Here is a 15540-nt window from a genome sequence, read left to right on the forward strand (position 1 = left end):
CATGATTGAGCCTGTTCTGGATAGTATCTACCGAAATGTAACAATGAAGCTTGCTGTCTGGAGTAGGGCAACGCCCACTCATACAGCTAATAATACCATGCAATATCCCAGAGATGGACACAAAGCAAACACTACTTTTAGGTATCTCAAACGAATGACTCAAAACCACCCTCTTCACATACCAGACTCAGACGAACAATGCATCCATCACCACCACCACCACCACTCAACTCACAACTCCTCAATACTCTCCACCACCGTATCCATAACCCCAAGCGTACTCTGTCCACTCCCACCCACACTGTTCAAGAACCGATCAACTTGGGCATCCAAACTCATAGCATCGCCCACGACCTCACCACCGTCCAGAGGATTACCAGTTCCCGAATTGGATACAGCAGCGAGGGAATGAGCAGGAGCAGAGACATTCCCACTCCCATTCACATTCTGCCACCCAGCCTCACCAGACCGCTGCGGACGATGAGTATGAGCATGATCCCTGACACTCCTAGCGCGTCTACTCCTCGACCTCCTCGTCTCAATTCCCCGGATGTTAATAATACTCGGGGTCAGAGCAGGCCGGGGACATGTAAGAAACGGGGATAAGCATGAGCGCCATGATCTACACACACACACAAACAATATATTAGTCAATATTACTTATACTTTCCATGAAGGGGGGTGGCGCTAGGTGAAGGGTAACAACATACAATCCTAAATTCCGTCTAATCATATCCACAATCTCGGTATTACCCATGTACAGCGCGACGCGGACAGCGGCCTTCGCATCCGAAACCCACTTCTGCGGCGGATACGCGAAGAGCGCCGTAGTCGATAATAGTAACTTGACGACGCGACGCAGGCCCATACATGCCGCTAGGAACAGCTCGGTGCGGTCGTACCCGTGGCGCGTCTGCAGGCTCATATCGGCCGAGATGAGGAAGCAGGCAGTCGGCTCATTTCTCTCCAGGATCGCCATGTGGAGAGGCGTCACGTCCCAGTCTGTGTATGTGGTGCGGAGGTGCGGAGCACGAGCGAGCAGCAAGTCGCAAACCTCCGGGGTGCCGAACGCGGCGGCCGAGTGGAGGATGGTGTGGCCTGATTTTGAGCGTTCGTGGAGCACATCCGGATAATTCTTGATAAGGAGCTGAAGGAGCTCTGGGGCGTTCCCGGGGGAGTCGAAGAGGATGTTGAGGGTGGGGAATCGGCGGATTTGGGCGCCGTATCTAAGTAGCAGACGGAGGATGTCGACGCGGATAGAGCTGAGCTGCGGGGCCACACGATCGGGGCATTGGAAGAGTTGGTCGAGCTCAGGGACTTCCGGGTCGAAGCTGTACTGGGGGCTGGCTCCACTCTCAAGTAGGAGATCGGCGATACCCAAGTGACCGGAAGTTAGGGCTAGGTGGAGGAGGGAATTTCCTTCGCGATCGCAAGTGTTGAGGGGCATCCTGCCGGACGACAGGTGGTAGTCGACTTCGTCGATGTCGCCGAGTTGGATGGCGTGGGAGAGGTTGTCGGTGAAGGCGGAGACGTGAGGGTTACGAAGGTGCCATCTACCAGTTGGGTCCATTCGACCGGAGCGGAGGCTTGCTGGGGTTTCGCAGATGGCGTCTGCCCAGCAGTTCTTGCGGACGTTGGTATATAGATTGTCGACGAGATTCTTCGTCGAGGTGGAGAGTGATCTGATGCCTTCTGCCGTGAGGAGTCTTCTGCTGCCGCTGGCACGAAGCTTCTCGGCCACAGCTTCCAGAGCCGGGCTGGCGTTGGGCACGGGGGCCTTGAAGGGGCGAGGCGTGCAAGGCATAGTTGGCGACGGTGGTGGTGGTGGTGGCTCCTAGACTGGTGATGGCAACGTTCGATGCTTGTGTTACCGGGAGGATCAAATCCATAGTGGTATATATATGGACAGGGGTACTTTGAGTTAGGTTATTGTTGCTGTGAAGGAGGGTATACAAGGTACTGAATGACGACTGGGATTGCTTGGGCATGAGGACATTGTTCTGGGTGTGGCCGTGATGGAGGTATAGATGTGAAAGGAGAATTGCGCTGTTGCGTCTGGGATTCGAAGTTTGAGAGCTGCCAAGGGTGGTGATGGCACAGGGGATGGGATAGCTTCGTCGTTGCATGAAGTAAATGGACTGGGGTTGACTATTATTTGTAAGGTGGTTAATGGAAGTATCCATGGCTTAACCCTGACAGAGTTCTGAGGGACCCAGGGCAATGGTAGCTGGAATTCCGAGACAGATACAATCGGAAATATCCAAGAGATACTGGTCATTTATGGTTTGTTTCCATGAGGAAGCATATCCTCGCTCTCCGAGATTGTTATAGCTCGATTCTCCTCGTGTTGCTGAATTTTGAGTCTGCAAGATCTGTTTCAGGGTGGCCATGTCGATCATGCATCGATAAAGGAACTTGCCGCAACAAGGCCCATTTTGGACCTCAGAGTAGAGCATATTCATGATTCGAGTGGGTTGACTCCAGCTAATTTTGTATGATGTGTTGCTTCCAAGATATTGCCAGACATTCTCGTATTCAGGGTATGCCAAGTTACCTTTACAGTGTTAAGGCAACTCCCTTAAAGCAGGACCACCAGAATAGGCGCGCTGACAGAGAGTATCGACCGCTGATTTGAGCAGATATGTCTTTATACGCCTCTGACGAAGGCTGAACATCTGATTATCACAGGCCCAGTGCATCTTCATCATTCTCTAAGTAATATCTCCTGTGCTTATACTTTATGATATACTTCACTTATAAAGCGAACGCCTAGTCCACACAGACTGATGAGTTGCGCTTGATATGACTCGGATCTTATGGTCCTGTTTCTCTTGCCGATGAGAGCCTTCGAGTATACGTCTCCAGCAAGTGACAAAGGTTGAACACCTCCTCTCCACACACGAGTCATCGTCTGTTTCGAAGTAGTTCTCTGCTCGGCTTCCTCATTCCAAGCCTTGTCTCGAGCTATACAGCATCAACGAAGTGTGAACACCTCATCTCCACACACACAATTCATGTTCCTAATTACTTTTCTCTTGCCAACTACTGTCTCCAGCTACACGCCCTCAACTGAGGGCGAATATCTTTCCCACACACAGTGCATCTTCCTCGTCTTCACCACTCATTGCCTTCTCAGGTGTCAGATATACACCCTCCAACACCCATTTATAACTCCCAAGTCCTCGCCACCTCACTCGAATATACCATAGCCTGACCCAGATCCAGACTGGACCACTTCTCCGGATTTTGCACCGCATCGACATAATGATTGAGCGCCAGGATCATCTGTCTGGCCCACTTCTCAGGCGAGACAAACCCACACCCCGTCGCAAACGGGGTCATCAAGAGACTATCAATCCTCGTTGCCCCGTCTGCTGTCCTCTCAACATCACAGTTATGTCTGTCGATAGCGCACAACAAGCTCCAGATACACTCATACACAATCTCCCGATCCCAGCGCACATCCTGCGGCACTCTCATGGTCGGACAGAGCGCCAAGTACCTCGTTTTCCAGACATTCTTCGACCGATGGTCAAACTCCTCCGGGATAGGGATGAGCGTACATGATCCCGGAGGCAGGTAGCCTCGATAGTCGCGATAGAGAATACCCTGCGTGTGGCGAGTCAAGGCGAGGTAGTCTGACGTTGGGGAAAAGGCACGTGAGATGGCGTCGTCGAAGCCACCGTCTAGCCGGCCGTAGGAGTTGGCTGGGGAGACGATCACATCGAATTGAATGTTCGGGGAGATATAAGAGAGGGAGCAGTTGTGGAAAGTGATCTTAGGAAATTGGGGAGATGTGGTGGTTGTCGACAAGACAGATTCGAAGGCATGGATGAATATTTCGTCCATGCAGAGGAGATGAATATGGGGAAGAGGGGAAGTTGTAGCAGGCATCATGGTTGTAATGATGTGATTCCGGACAGATAATAATCTTGAATATTACTTTGGAGGATCTTTCTATATTTATATTTTCCCGAGTATTGCTGCAGCCTTGCCTTGGCGCCCCACGGAGGCTGAGTTGTTCATGGGTAGTGCTGATGAGGCTGATGAGGCTGATGAGGCATTGTGCAGGCAAATGACTCATGTGACTTGTGTCCTCTAAATATCTAGGATGGTGGCTCTGTGATTGAAATCTGAGACACGCAGGTCTTACGTCCTATTTATAATGTTGGGAAAGAGATATTCTAGAATTATGCAGTTCACAAATTGGCGGAGTTTCCCGCACCACTAGTCAAAGCCTTGCCCGCGAGTTCCTCCAGAATATCCGCCACCTTGTCTGGCATGCTCAGATACGGCGAATGGGAACTCTTTAACTGATAGATCCACTTTGTGTTCAGCATTTCTGCCATCTGCTTCTGCACATGTGGAGGAAGTGCCCGATCTTCCTCGCAGATGATATAGGCGGTCGGCATAACATGCCAAGGCTCAAAGGTCGAGGCACCGGAGAATACAGCAATAGAAGTGTGTGTCAACCGGGATGTCCACAGTTCTTGGTCGGCAGGTGGGATGTCGTGGAAACCGTATTCGGGTCCTTCAAGGCAATGCACGTAATCACCCTGAATCATGTAAGGCGAAAGTCGCAACTTCGCGATGTCATTGAACTCACCTCTGCCTTCATGAACGGCAAGAACCGGCCTCCCAGCATATCCAGGAGACTCTTCCCCTTTGGTATGGCAAACGCGCTCATGTACACGACCATGACAACCCCACCCTGTTTTCCCTGTTGCGCGCGTTCTGCCTTGCCCAACCCTTCGACCGCCCCGGACCCGACAACTCCACCGTATGAATGTAGCACTAAGATGATGTCTTTTCCCTCGTCGATCATCGAGACTAGCTCGGACCGTAAGTGGGCAACATCGTCGGCCAGAGTCTTCGAGGGTGGCTCCGCACCAATGGAGGGGTGGGCAATGGCCGTCGAAGATAAACCACGCGAGGTTAGAGTAGCACGCAGAGCATCATAGACGATTGGCGTGCACCACGCACCGGGAACCAGGACAATAGTTGGGACAGAAACCATTTTGCGAATGTAGATAATTGCGATGTACCAGAAGATGAACTGATTTGCAGATTTGAGCAGCGGGGGAAGCCTCAAAAGAGGGCAAAATTCCCACTTACCGAGGTGTCCCGCGCCTCAGGTCTAGATTCCCCATAACGGGGTGCGATCTTCATCCCTCTGTTGCAACGGCGTTCTATGCCATTATTGAGATAGCCCATAATTGGGCCAGTCAGTTCTTAGCCCACCTGTCAGCCCTCTTAGTTCACTCGCTTGGACATTGGCAAACCGAACGGTCCAATACCGTTGCGTGCACGGGTGCACTATACCATGAGTATCCGCAAACCGTTTCTTGGACGAAGTGGATCCAGCCACTCGGAAATTCCGCCAGCCGAGTGAGGGCTATCGTTCATCGACCCGTCGAGCAGAAGGGTGGTGTAGACCTGACATATAGGTAACGTCGGGTATGCCGGACGGGACATTTGACTTCATGCTGTGGCCCGTATCGCCCAAAGCGTATCATAGGAATTGTGGGCGTTGTAATATAACACACAAATCGAGCAGCAAGCGAGGACGGTTGTGCTTATTGTCTTGGCGAAATAGACTTTGCTGCTCCCTCTTGCCAGTAGAGGGGTAAAAGATTGCCTCGGATGTTGTCAAGCTTACACTCGTCTCCTAAGGCGTTGTCATTTTGACTTCCCGAAAAGATCGTGTCAATATGTTCATTGCCGTCCATGGCTTGATGAATATGATGTGGTGAGCGATTATGCAGATATCATGTACTGTAAATTGTTCGTTTGATAGACCAGGCCCTTGGACGATGCTTCACAGCATCTGGCAGGCTGAGTATCACTTCACCAATGATTTGATCAGTGCTGCTCTCTAGTAATCTGTTGCAGCTACCCAATAAAGCTGACAGAAACCTTTTCATCGCCTGTCAACTCAGTGTGGTGATACGAACAAAGGTGGATGAAGGTTATGATTGAAGACTAGGCGTAGCCACTCTAGCTTGCGAGCATGAAGGTGTAACCATAGTGTAATCCAGGATAGCTATGTTAAATAGCCATTTATCCAAACATCAATATGGTTATTTGGGGAAAGTTGAACAGTGATCATCTTCGACAACATTTGTCTGGCCTAACCGTCCTAACGCTTAGGTTCACCTCTGAATATTCGTCAAATTATGACTGCTGTGAATGCGGTATAATAAGGTTGCATCTGTACACCACACCCTCCGACAGGCTTGAAGAAGCTGTGGGAGATCTGGACTTCTCTAGGCTTGTCACTGTTGTGGAGCATGGCGTGGTCATGCTGCTTGATCCAAGAAATTGTTACTTCTGTAAATAACCATATGATGATGAGGATGCATCGGAAGGTAGTTAGATAGATTTAAGAGAAAGAAATGTAGTATTGGGGGGGTGCAACAGTAGCATCCTGAGAGAATTGGAAGATGAGGAAGTTCTGAAATGAATCCCACATCGATGAACTGCTCGAGATGTGCGTTGTCACCTGACTATTGGAACGCCCTGGCCCTCGCTATTCAATTTCTTGCACTGGCTCACCGGAGCTTTCCTTGAACGCAGATAATAATGGTGCCCAATGTTGGGACGAGCCTGGTGAAGACTAGATACAATCCAAGCATTCGACACTAAGTGCAGATTTCATTCAACGCCACGGGATTCAGGTACGTAGTCGGCTGAATTTTCCATGCAGATTCCGTCCTTTCCATCGATATTTACGAGTAAGCAAGTTGTGACAGGACGTTGGAAGCTTTTTACAATCGCAGGGCTGAGGTGGTCCGTCAACGAGTTTACATAGAGATGTCCGAAATGCTACCAATATGAAGACGCAAAAATGACACCATTCGCTAATGTATGCAACTAACATAATGCACCCTTGTTGCATTCACGGCAAAGTCCAGCCCTCAGCTAGAGGGATTAGACCAACCTTCCAGGTTCACCGTGATCGGCTTTCTTCCTGCTCTAGTGATAACCCATTCGACATCCTGGTCTGATTGGTTCATCTCCTGGTGCTCAGTGTGACTGCACACAGGTTGATCCCGAGTCAGTCTGTGTCCTCGATCAAGTAGAGGCCGCACTACTTACGCAGGAATGATAGCAAAGTCACCTGGGGAGAGGTCTTTGCGCTGCTTTCCTCCATCGAATACAATGGAACCATGGCCCTTTGCGGCATAAACGATAGTATCCTGCTCACCGTGATGGTGAACAGCCGAGCAGGAATGTGGCTCGGCGCACATGACTGTTAGGAATTGTATTAGAAACAGTCCAAGTCCTGAAAGGGGCTCGACCAACCTAATGCACACAACTGATCCGACTTGTCGATAATAGCTCCCTTCCGAACCATTCCTTCAGTCTGGCCCCCTATCGTGTGTTGTGGTCATTATACCATCCTCTGTTCCCCGGAGAAAGGTTGACATACCCGTTGCCTCATTCAACTCCGAGGATCTGGTGACATCAACCTTATTATTGGCCATTTTGAATACCTTTACTTGTCCAAGCAGACACAGGATGCTTTTAACAGCCAGCTTTCTCGAAGCTGCGACATGAGCTTATAAGGGGATGATGCAACCCCACCATGCTGAATAATGCCATGACATCACCGGCTGCCGATTTCGACGATCCAAGCAGGCTGCCGAACTACAAGAGACACATATATTGCTGCTTATCACTCGGCCGAGTACAATTCAGGATTTAAGCTTATACCCATGTCAACACAGGGGTTGGTTAAAGAAGTCGGTGTTAGTGGTAGGGTTGCATGCTCCGAACTGGAAGTCTAAACCTACTGAACCTGAACGCCAAGCTTCGATATGATGCTTATTTGTATCATGATGGACTCGCAGGAGATCATGACTCGCTCAGATGGAACTGCCAAGAACCTCGGTTCACATTGTGGGACCAAGGCAGGCACCCACCATGTGGAAGGTGATCCCACAAATACGAACAAATGCAAAAAGTAGGTCAAGGCCCTTTCCCGGCTAGTGTGCGGCCTGAGGTGGTAATATCTTTGTTGCTGCCTGAGGCGACAAGCAGTTTATGCAACTATCTCACTGCTGAGTCAGTAGTACACACTCTCATCAGTTATGTCAACACAAATGTTTCTGTGTCCGCTTCGCAAGTGACGCCCAGAAATAGCGAGGAAGGTCAGAGAGTATGATGCTACAGAAAAGGCCAGTTAGACAGACATTATATGCAGGGAGACATAGCTGTAGTAAACACAGCCTCAACCCAGGAGTCCTCACTGGCATGGATTTGTTTCCATGCAACTGATGCTGCCCACTCATAAGGCGTGAAGCAAATTCCACTTCCTTGATGAGAAGCAAAACAAAATATATCATGCTAGGTGGAGTATCAAGAAATCTGGGACTGCTATTTACGCTCGATGTTGGTATGGGTAGAGCCAGCCAATCCTCATGGAAACTTCGGCAAACACATGGTGAATGAGAGGTGAAGCTGCATTATCCTGACAGCAGTGTTACTGGCAAGCATACTTTCCGCGAACTAGCAAGATTTGGCAATACTTCATGAGCAGATGACAGTGAATGCGGGTATAGTTCTCATAGTTGAGGACTAAACTTCTTAGTTCAGATTCCACTCGCCACCACTCCCATCTTCCCTACACTTTCTTCTACGCATTCTAATATAGCATCAATTTCGTCAAAGTACTCTCTAGGGTTCATTCAGGGTTCACCTTCCATCATGAGCAAACGCAGGCCTCTGCCTGCCAACACAAGACGTAAAGGGACACCCGCAGAAGACGGTGGTGATAAAAAGATAAAGCTTGGTCAGACAGTGTACCCCCTCGACGGGCCTGGATCTAAAGGAAACTCGGCACGCTCTGTGACAAAATCGCTAACACATGAACCTCTTAGAATCCATACCCAGTGGCGCTTTTACGAACATCCTCCAAACCGATGTCATTATACTTAGCACAAAGGGCTCCGACTCGGAATTCAGAGTCCACACGGGGCTCTTAAAGTCCAAGTGTTCTGCTCTCTACAAATCCCACATAGAAAAAGCAGTAGACGATTATGTCTGCATGGATACAGAGGCCAGCACACTCTCTGCTCTTGTCGGGTGGGTATATACAGGAGAATACCCCGAAAAGGCGGACCTTGAGAAGAGCGACATCAAATGCGCATCCAACCATGAAGAATCCGTCGAATGCAAGATAGCCGATTCGGTCTCCGACAACATCCAGCTCTACGTGTTTTGCGACAGACATGGTATCCCAGAATTAGCAAGCCTTGCAATCACACAGATGAAGAAGATCATGTCTAGGATGGGCGATAGTCGGATACATGTGTCGGGGGCTTTGATACCGGCTGTACGGTTCGCTCTTTCCAAGCTCAAGGACAACGACCCATTGTTCGCCTATCTTGCACATTTCGCAGCCTACCACATCGAGATCCTCAAATGCAGTGGTAGCTTTTGCACGCTACTAAGCGATCATCCCAACTTTGCATTCAGCATTCTTCACTATGCAGGGCCCGCAAAAAAGAAGCCAGAGTAAGCTTTGAATCTGAAGGCCCCTGGCGTCTTTGTACTTCTAATAAACACCGGGCGTTGTTGGACAGGGAAACTGTGTCGAGATTGAGTTTTACACGGATTGATCACATTGTGATTACCCCCAAACGACCCGAAGGGTCATCTGCATGTATTTCAATTGAGTCTAATCTAGTCCAATAATAACAGTACAACCCTCTTGCTACCAAATATCCCCTCTTCGATGTCCACCACAAGCGAAGCCCACTTAAAAACATCACCGAAACGCGCAAGCCGTAAAAAAAAAAATCTCTTGCCGACTACTATGGTGAACCCCTTCCCTCCCCACCGACACACTCGAAAAATTGGCCCTCATCCAGCTCTATATATACACCCTAGTTTAATATAAATAAAATACACTAGATATAATCCTCTCCCGCCCCAAACTCAATCCTAGCCAATAACAAAAAGTACGCTTTTTAGTGTCGGAGACGGATACGGACACGGAACGGGAATCGGGAAGCTTCGGAACACTGTCGGGGTAAGCTCGGGAGTATATTCCGATCTTAACGGTGGGCAGATCCGAAGTAATAATTTCTGATTAGGGAAGATTGTTTACCTGCTGGGGCAGGGGATGGCGTATTGTAAAGTAACATGTTCCAAATGAATGGTCACCCGATATTCTTATGCGAGGCGCCCGTAGATCGAGGTGCTTACAGAAAGTTTATCTCAATCATATCAATCATGAAGATCACCTATTGTATTGCACCGTTACTATGTATTAACTCGATACATTACCAGCCTAACCATGCAATACTGGAATCTTGCGTTCCTGCATGCTTGCCTCTCCTTACATGCACCGGTATGCGAGACTGGGTTTCTTGGCATCGATATTCGCCCATGATTGGAAAAGAGCGGTTCGGCGGAGACATACATGTACACAAGCATTTTACAGAGATCATCCGGACCCGAGGATAAAGATCGATATATGCAAGGCATGAGATATCTGTGGTATTTGAGAGTCTGATGTCATTGTGCATAGAACAGGTTGTGTGGGGATGTGGCGATCTCGCCTTTGTAGGGGGTGAGTTCAGCAAAGTAACAGAGTACGTGTGCGAGGGAGTGATTTGCTACGATATTGCTTATTACAAGCAAAGATGCCATCGTATGGCACGCAGTGTGGTAATATATAGGGAATATTCAATCTTGAGGGCCTGTTATTCCCTAAGTGATATGTACGTTGATGTCGTGGTTATGACGGCCTTACCTGATGGAGAGTGGAGTACGGAACGAGAAAGACGTAACGAGAGGTTATCTGCTAGCAGCTGTCTATACTATGTAGTACAGACATCACAGTCAGCGTCGTGCTGCTCGATAGCCTCCTGGATAGTACCATTGAGTGGCATATCGCTCAACTTATAATCAACGCGTTCCATCACTTTGGAGATGTGAATCAGCCTTCACCTCTTGGCTCTGCCAGAGGAGTTTATTGAGAAGGCATTTTGCGACAGCTGCTTGTGCGGACTCATTCAAATAAACCAGGTTTTGGGCCACCTTTGTGATGAAGCTGCGAGCTGAGGGGCTGAGCAGGAGATTGAAATGATCCTCCATCAGAAACTCATATAGCTCCTGCGAAGAGCGTTTCCATATACTCTTGCTCTTAGACAGAGCTTCGTTTAATACTGGCAATTTGTCGGTGAAGGAGCGACCAAATTCCGGCGATGACGAGTAGAGTGACTCTTGAAAAATCACAGCAAGTACGAACAAGCAGAGGAGTGTATGATCTTGGACATTGGGCGATGCGTTTCCCGATAAGTTCGAGAAACTCGCCAGGAATGTTATCGTTTCATGAATATCAGGGTAAGCGATCAGCCCTTGGGAGGCCTGTGGGTTAACCTGGTGTAGTCGAAGTTCGATTGCTGGATGCACGGTGGCGGGGGTAAAGTACTCTGAGATTTCCCAGACATGCGCTGGGGAGGAATTTCTTGACGGCTCTGCCAGAGAAAACGCCCTATGCAGTCAAGATATTGATTAGCACACAAAGGCCGTAGGTATTAGTATGAACATCATGATCACTCACAGGAAGAGAACCATATGAAGACGCCAACTTGACCGAAAATTTTCTACCCCACCCCTTGCATTAATAACGCTGACAAGGCCGTTTTTATGGGCACGCCATTGGTCATCGATGGCCCAGTATTTCTGAATCAGAGAGGGAGAAATAAGATGAGTAACTTGAATGTTATAATGGAGGCCCTAATATGGTAATACTCACCTCGAACATCAGGAGGCGTGCAATAGCCGTAATCGTGTCATCCTGTGTCGATTTTCTTTCATCGGCCAGCCATTTCGCGATGATGCCCACAGCCAGGGTCCTGAACTTTTCCGATTCTATCGACTTTGTCTGGCCTTGACGGTGTGCGACATGGGCTGCCGCATGAGCCATCAATGCACAAAACGAGGCACTATTCGATAGATCCAAAGGTTACCAGACATCACGTACAGGGTCGAACCCAGTACTCTGTGACAAGCCGGGGCCAAAGCTAGCATGTAAATCGAGCCCTGTATAGATTTCAACATCAGTTGCCTGGAGAGTATCGGAATTCTCTGTATTCAACTCACATGAAGAGAAGATCTCTTGGTCTTTAGCCGACAGATCTATCGGAAACTTGGGACCTGGCCCTTGAATGATCGAGGACTGATGCCCGTGATCGACGTCTGAAGCTGGAGATTTCGCGTAGGCGGAGCCTTCTCGACCTTCACCCTCTGGTGGATCGGGGGTCTGACCCTGTGACGCATCCTGCTGATACCCTCTGCTCTCTGAGCTATAGTCCTTCGGAAGTAGTGTCCTAAGCTGAGGTCGAGTGGTCTGGGGGGAACTTTGGAGGGCCTGGTGCCTCCTCCTCCAGAACTGTCGCATCGCATGGCTGCGGGCGCCTGGCTGGTCTGTACCGAATACAAACTGGTACTCGGTTGTTGTTGAATCCGAGTCTTGGTCTTCGCTCATGGTGGCGCTATTGATGGGTATCTAGGTCATGCCGTGTGGAGCTGATAACGGGTGGCTGTAAGAACCAGATAAATCTAGGAGGAGGCTGTTTCTGAAGGTCGCTTTCCCGGCATAATCGAGGTTGATAGGTGACTGGGAGTTGGCTTGAGGCTTTGACAAGGGGGTAGAGGCGGGATTAACGAATGCACGGGGTGACGTGGTTTGATCTGGATTTAACAGCAGTGAACAACACTACGTGCCCATCTCTCGCGGACCGGGGATCGGGTGCTGCCCGAATCCCTGTGCAGCTGAAACGAAAATAAACATTATTAGGGTACCCTAAGGTACTGCTGCATGCTTTCCTGCCCTCTTTTTCCCGTAGTGGACACTGTCGTGGCTTGGGTGGCCGGGCTCAGATATGGCTGACAGCCATCCCCCGGTTATGTGGACGCGCTTAATGACCAATATTAGTGCGGGATGGACACTTACTAGTCTTTCTTGGCCGGCAGATCGTCTGAGATTGGGAAAATGAAAGGTTGAAAAGATCATATTACATGCAGCTGTTGGGGTCTCACGATCAAGCTGACGGGGAGGGGGTCCCTTTGCAGCCTTAGAGAGGGGCTTCAAGAGTTCGCACCAGTCAACCCTCACCACTCGGACTAGTCCTAAGAGCCATCCACTGGGGCTCTGATTGGCCGAATACTGTTACCCTATTGGGTAATGGGACCTGGGTCCAGTGAACGGTCCGGTCCCGGATGCTTTTTGTACCTCCAGTGCCATTGTGTTGGGCCCTACCAGATCCAGTTGTAACCTTCAACTGGGTCCCATGAGTCCGGCTCCGTAGATCATCTTGTCTCGGGCAGCATCTGGTATGTGTAAGGACTGTGTGTTTGAGTGTCTGACGCAGTGGTCAAGGAGTATATGGCTGGAGAAGCATGGAACCTGGAAGAGGTTGGGGTCTAGCGGTACCACGATTGCGTTCCATGCGCTTCCGGGGCCGCTATCTAGTTAGCAAAGGACTGTATATGTACGCGAAAGAGCTATGTCTCACCAACCCAAGGCGAACCAAGGTCACACTGCTCGTCCCCCAAATCCTCCTAGCGGAAATAGTATCCGTAGCCCGAGATATTTGTTGTTGCTATCCTTCCCACATGTTGTGTTCGAGATTGCCGGGAAGTCGTGGCACGCGCTTATCGAAGGGCGCTCTTCCCTTTCAAGTCCAACCAGGTCAGAGCCCATGTACGTATCTGTTATGTATTGGTTACTTAATCGCGATCATGTTCCGCCATCCCAGGGTTCCACGGAAGGCCTTTTATGTTGCAAAGAGTACGAGAGTTGACCGAGGGAATCCCGACTGCCTTCCGACACAGTCCCACCTTTCTCCTCTCCTTCCAGCATGCCAGGATGCTATTCAGCTCTCATCACCAAAATTCCCTGCGTCGTAAACACTTTGAAAATGTTCCCTTCCATCGACGATGGTCTCTTGCGGTGGAGACCATGGTATGCTAAGATGCCTGAGCCTAAATGAATAGACTTCGAGCTATAGACAGCCCATCGCTAATAGCCGGAGATGGTGCAGGCTACTCGGTTGGAATCGTACTAGGGGGCTCGCTTAATCTGACCTGCGCCATTATTCCGATTTCCTCCAGTTGCACGATTGATTGCGTGACTATATGGCTGGGCGAATTTCCGATCGAAATGAGCTAACTCTTTGGCCCTAAATATATCTGCTGGCCTCTCATGAGCTGTCATATTCCAACCTTAATTGTTTCAACAATACCCGGGTCTTGTTATGGTTACTGCTCTTGCCCAAGCCCATCCGGCATGGGTCTTTTGCAAAAAATTTTCATGCACGCAGTCTATTGTGATCCATGCTTCAATGTGTATGAATGGTCTTTACATAACTTCTTCCAGGAGCTGTCTCAGAATCAATACAGAAAGAAAAAGACCTCAAAAGGACAAGAAAGGAGGAATCCCGTCTGATTCAGAGATTTTCTGCAGCTGGTTAACTGTTGTGCCACTGCCGTGTCATCAGTGGAACTTCAAGGCCCTAGACCCATGGTTCGCAAAGCCACTAGTTGTAGTCGTGGGACCTGCCTGTCATGGAAAAGGGTTCCGCTTATTTCAGCTTCTCCAAATACCTCTTTGTCTATTACTAGGATTATTGAGTTGCGTCAGATGATAAAACCTTCAGACCCGTGAAAATTGGCTCTGGGAGAATGCACATCACTTTGATTTGAATCCGCCTATCTCGAGTATCTGGTAAAACCCACACCCACTTCAACGAAGATCGACTCGCACGACAGACAAATAGTCAAACCCCAATAACGGCAGCAGCTTCGTCTTAGCATCTGCGAGAGAGTCCCTTGCGTTCCTCCGCCAAATCAGGCCCCATAATGCCCAAGCACTAATAATTGTCTGCAATCATACCAGGAAAGCCCAATCCGGTTAAACATCGGTACCAGCGCGAAGATCACGTCGGTTATTCTCGTCTCCAACATCTCCAGTCCCACCTCGCTTATCACCTCCATATCTATCCCCTTCCCCTAGATCAACCGAGCACATATGAGTTCTGCTGCACCGACGGAACTGCGGATCTGGCCGTCGGACCTGTCACTTGAGCTTTGCCCCGCAGTCCTGTTGGGGGCTTCTTGCACATTGTAATTTGGGCGCTTACCATGTTATCCCTTGGAGTCATCAGGCCCGAAAATATGCAACCAGGAAATCAATCAAACCACGTGGGCTGCTCACGGACACTCACTTCCGAGTAACTGGCAAGCTCCAAAGTGGGTTCCTTTCCCTCGACTTGGCAGACTCTATCTCAGTCGTCCCATGCTATGTTTTTGACTTTGTCGAGCAGCCACCCACGTATAACGAGAGCAAAGAGCTTTCCAGGGCTTTCTAGGGTGACTCTGAAGAACGTGGATCAACGGAAACCCTTTCCCGATTAACCGTGCTTAACCTCACAGACTAGTGGCGAATTTCCATGTGCAATTTTACTGCAGTTGGCCTCGGGCCAAGATCCTTACTTAACAGATTTCAAATTAGATGCTAACAAG

At 49.4% G+C, this 15540-nt stretch overlaps 7 protein-coding genes across 7 annotated transcripts; 1 reads left to right on the top strand and 6 right to left on the bottom strand.

The window, feature by feature from the left end:
- Nucleotides 1-231: 231 nt before the first annotated feature.
- Nucleotides 232-1804, bottom strand: AKAW2_50930A (ankyrin repeat domain-containing protein; the record flags this gene model as incomplete). The annotated part of the gene is made up of 2 exons (XM_041690803.1): nucleotides 232-622; nucleotides 711-1804. 2 exons carry the CDS (start codon nucleotides 1802-1804, stop codon nucleotides 232-234), a joined length of 1485 nt encoding a protein of 494 aa, XP_041544351.1.
- A 1361-nt stretch (nucleotides 1805-3165) lies between these two features.
- AKAW2_50931A (uncharacterized protein) lies at nucleotides 3166-3897 on the bottom strand (the record flags this gene model as incomplete). Its single annotated transcript, XM_041690804.1, has 1 exon — nucleotides 3166-3897. One exon carries the CDS (start codon nucleotides 3895-3897, stop codon nucleotides 3166-3168), a length of 732 nt encoding a protein of 243 aa, XP_041544352.1.
- A 302-nt stretch (nucleotides 3898-4199) lies between these two features.
- Nucleotides 4200-5017, bottom strand: AKAW2_50932A (alpha/beta hydrolase; the record flags this gene model as incomplete). Its single annotated transcript, XM_041690805.1, has 2 exons — nucleotides 4200-4556; nucleotides 4607-5017. The coding sequence occupies 2 exons, from the start codon at nucleotides 5015-5017 to the stop codon at nucleotides 4200-4202; spliced, it is 768 nt and encodes a 255-aa protein (XP_041544353.1).
- Nucleotides 5018-6917: 1900 nt separating this feature from the next.
- AKAW2_50933A (uncharacterized protein) lies at nucleotides 6918-7357 on the bottom strand (the record flags this gene model as incomplete). The annotated part of the gene is made up of 3 exons (XM_041690806.1): nucleotides 6918-7035; nucleotides 7099-7252; nucleotides 7306-7357. 3 exons carry the CDS (start codon nucleotides 7355-7357, stop codon nucleotides 6918-6920), a joined length of 324 nt encoding a protein of 107 aa, XP_041544354.1.
- A 1352-nt stretch (nucleotides 7358-8709) lies between these two features.
- On the top strand, nucleotides 8710-9523 carry AKAW2_50934S (uncharacterized protein; the record flags this gene model as incomplete). Its single annotated transcript, XM_041690807.1, has 2 exons — nucleotides 8710-8794; nucleotides 8883-9523. The coding sequence occupies 2 exons, from the start codon at nucleotides 8710-8712 to the stop codon at nucleotides 9521-9523; spliced, it is 726 nt and encodes a 241-aa protein (XP_041544355.1).
- A 1394-nt stretch (nucleotides 9524-10917) lies between these two features.
- AKAW2_50935A (uncharacterized protein) lies at nucleotides 10918-11941 on the bottom strand (the record flags this gene model as incomplete). Its single annotated transcript, XM_041690808.1, has 3 exons — nucleotides 10918-11506; nucleotides 11576-11697; nucleotides 11771-11941. The coding sequence occupies 3 exons, from the start codon at nucleotides 11939-11941 to the stop codon at nucleotides 10918-10920; spliced, it is 882 nt and encodes a 293-aa protein (XP_041544356.1).
- Nucleotides 11942-11980: 39 nt separating this feature from the next.
- AKAW2_50936A (uncharacterized protein) lies at nucleotides 11981-12502 on the bottom strand (the record flags this gene model as incomplete). The annotated part of the gene is made up of 2 exons (XM_041690809.1): nucleotides 11981-12057; nucleotides 12118-12502. The coding sequence occupies 2 exons, from the start codon at nucleotides 12500-12502 to the stop codon at nucleotides 11981-11983; spliced, it is 462 nt and encodes a 153-aa protein (XP_041544357.1).
- Nucleotides 12503-15540: the final 3038 nt, after the last annotated feature.

This window comes from Aspergillus luchuensis, chromosome 5, assembly GCF_016861625.1.
Source record: "Aspergillus luchuensis IFO 4308 DNA, chromosome 5, nearly complete sequence".
NCBI classification, from domain to species: domain Eukaryota; kingdom Fungi; phylum Ascomycota; class Eurotiomycetes; order Eurotiales; family Aspergillaceae; genus Aspergillus; species Aspergillus luchuensis.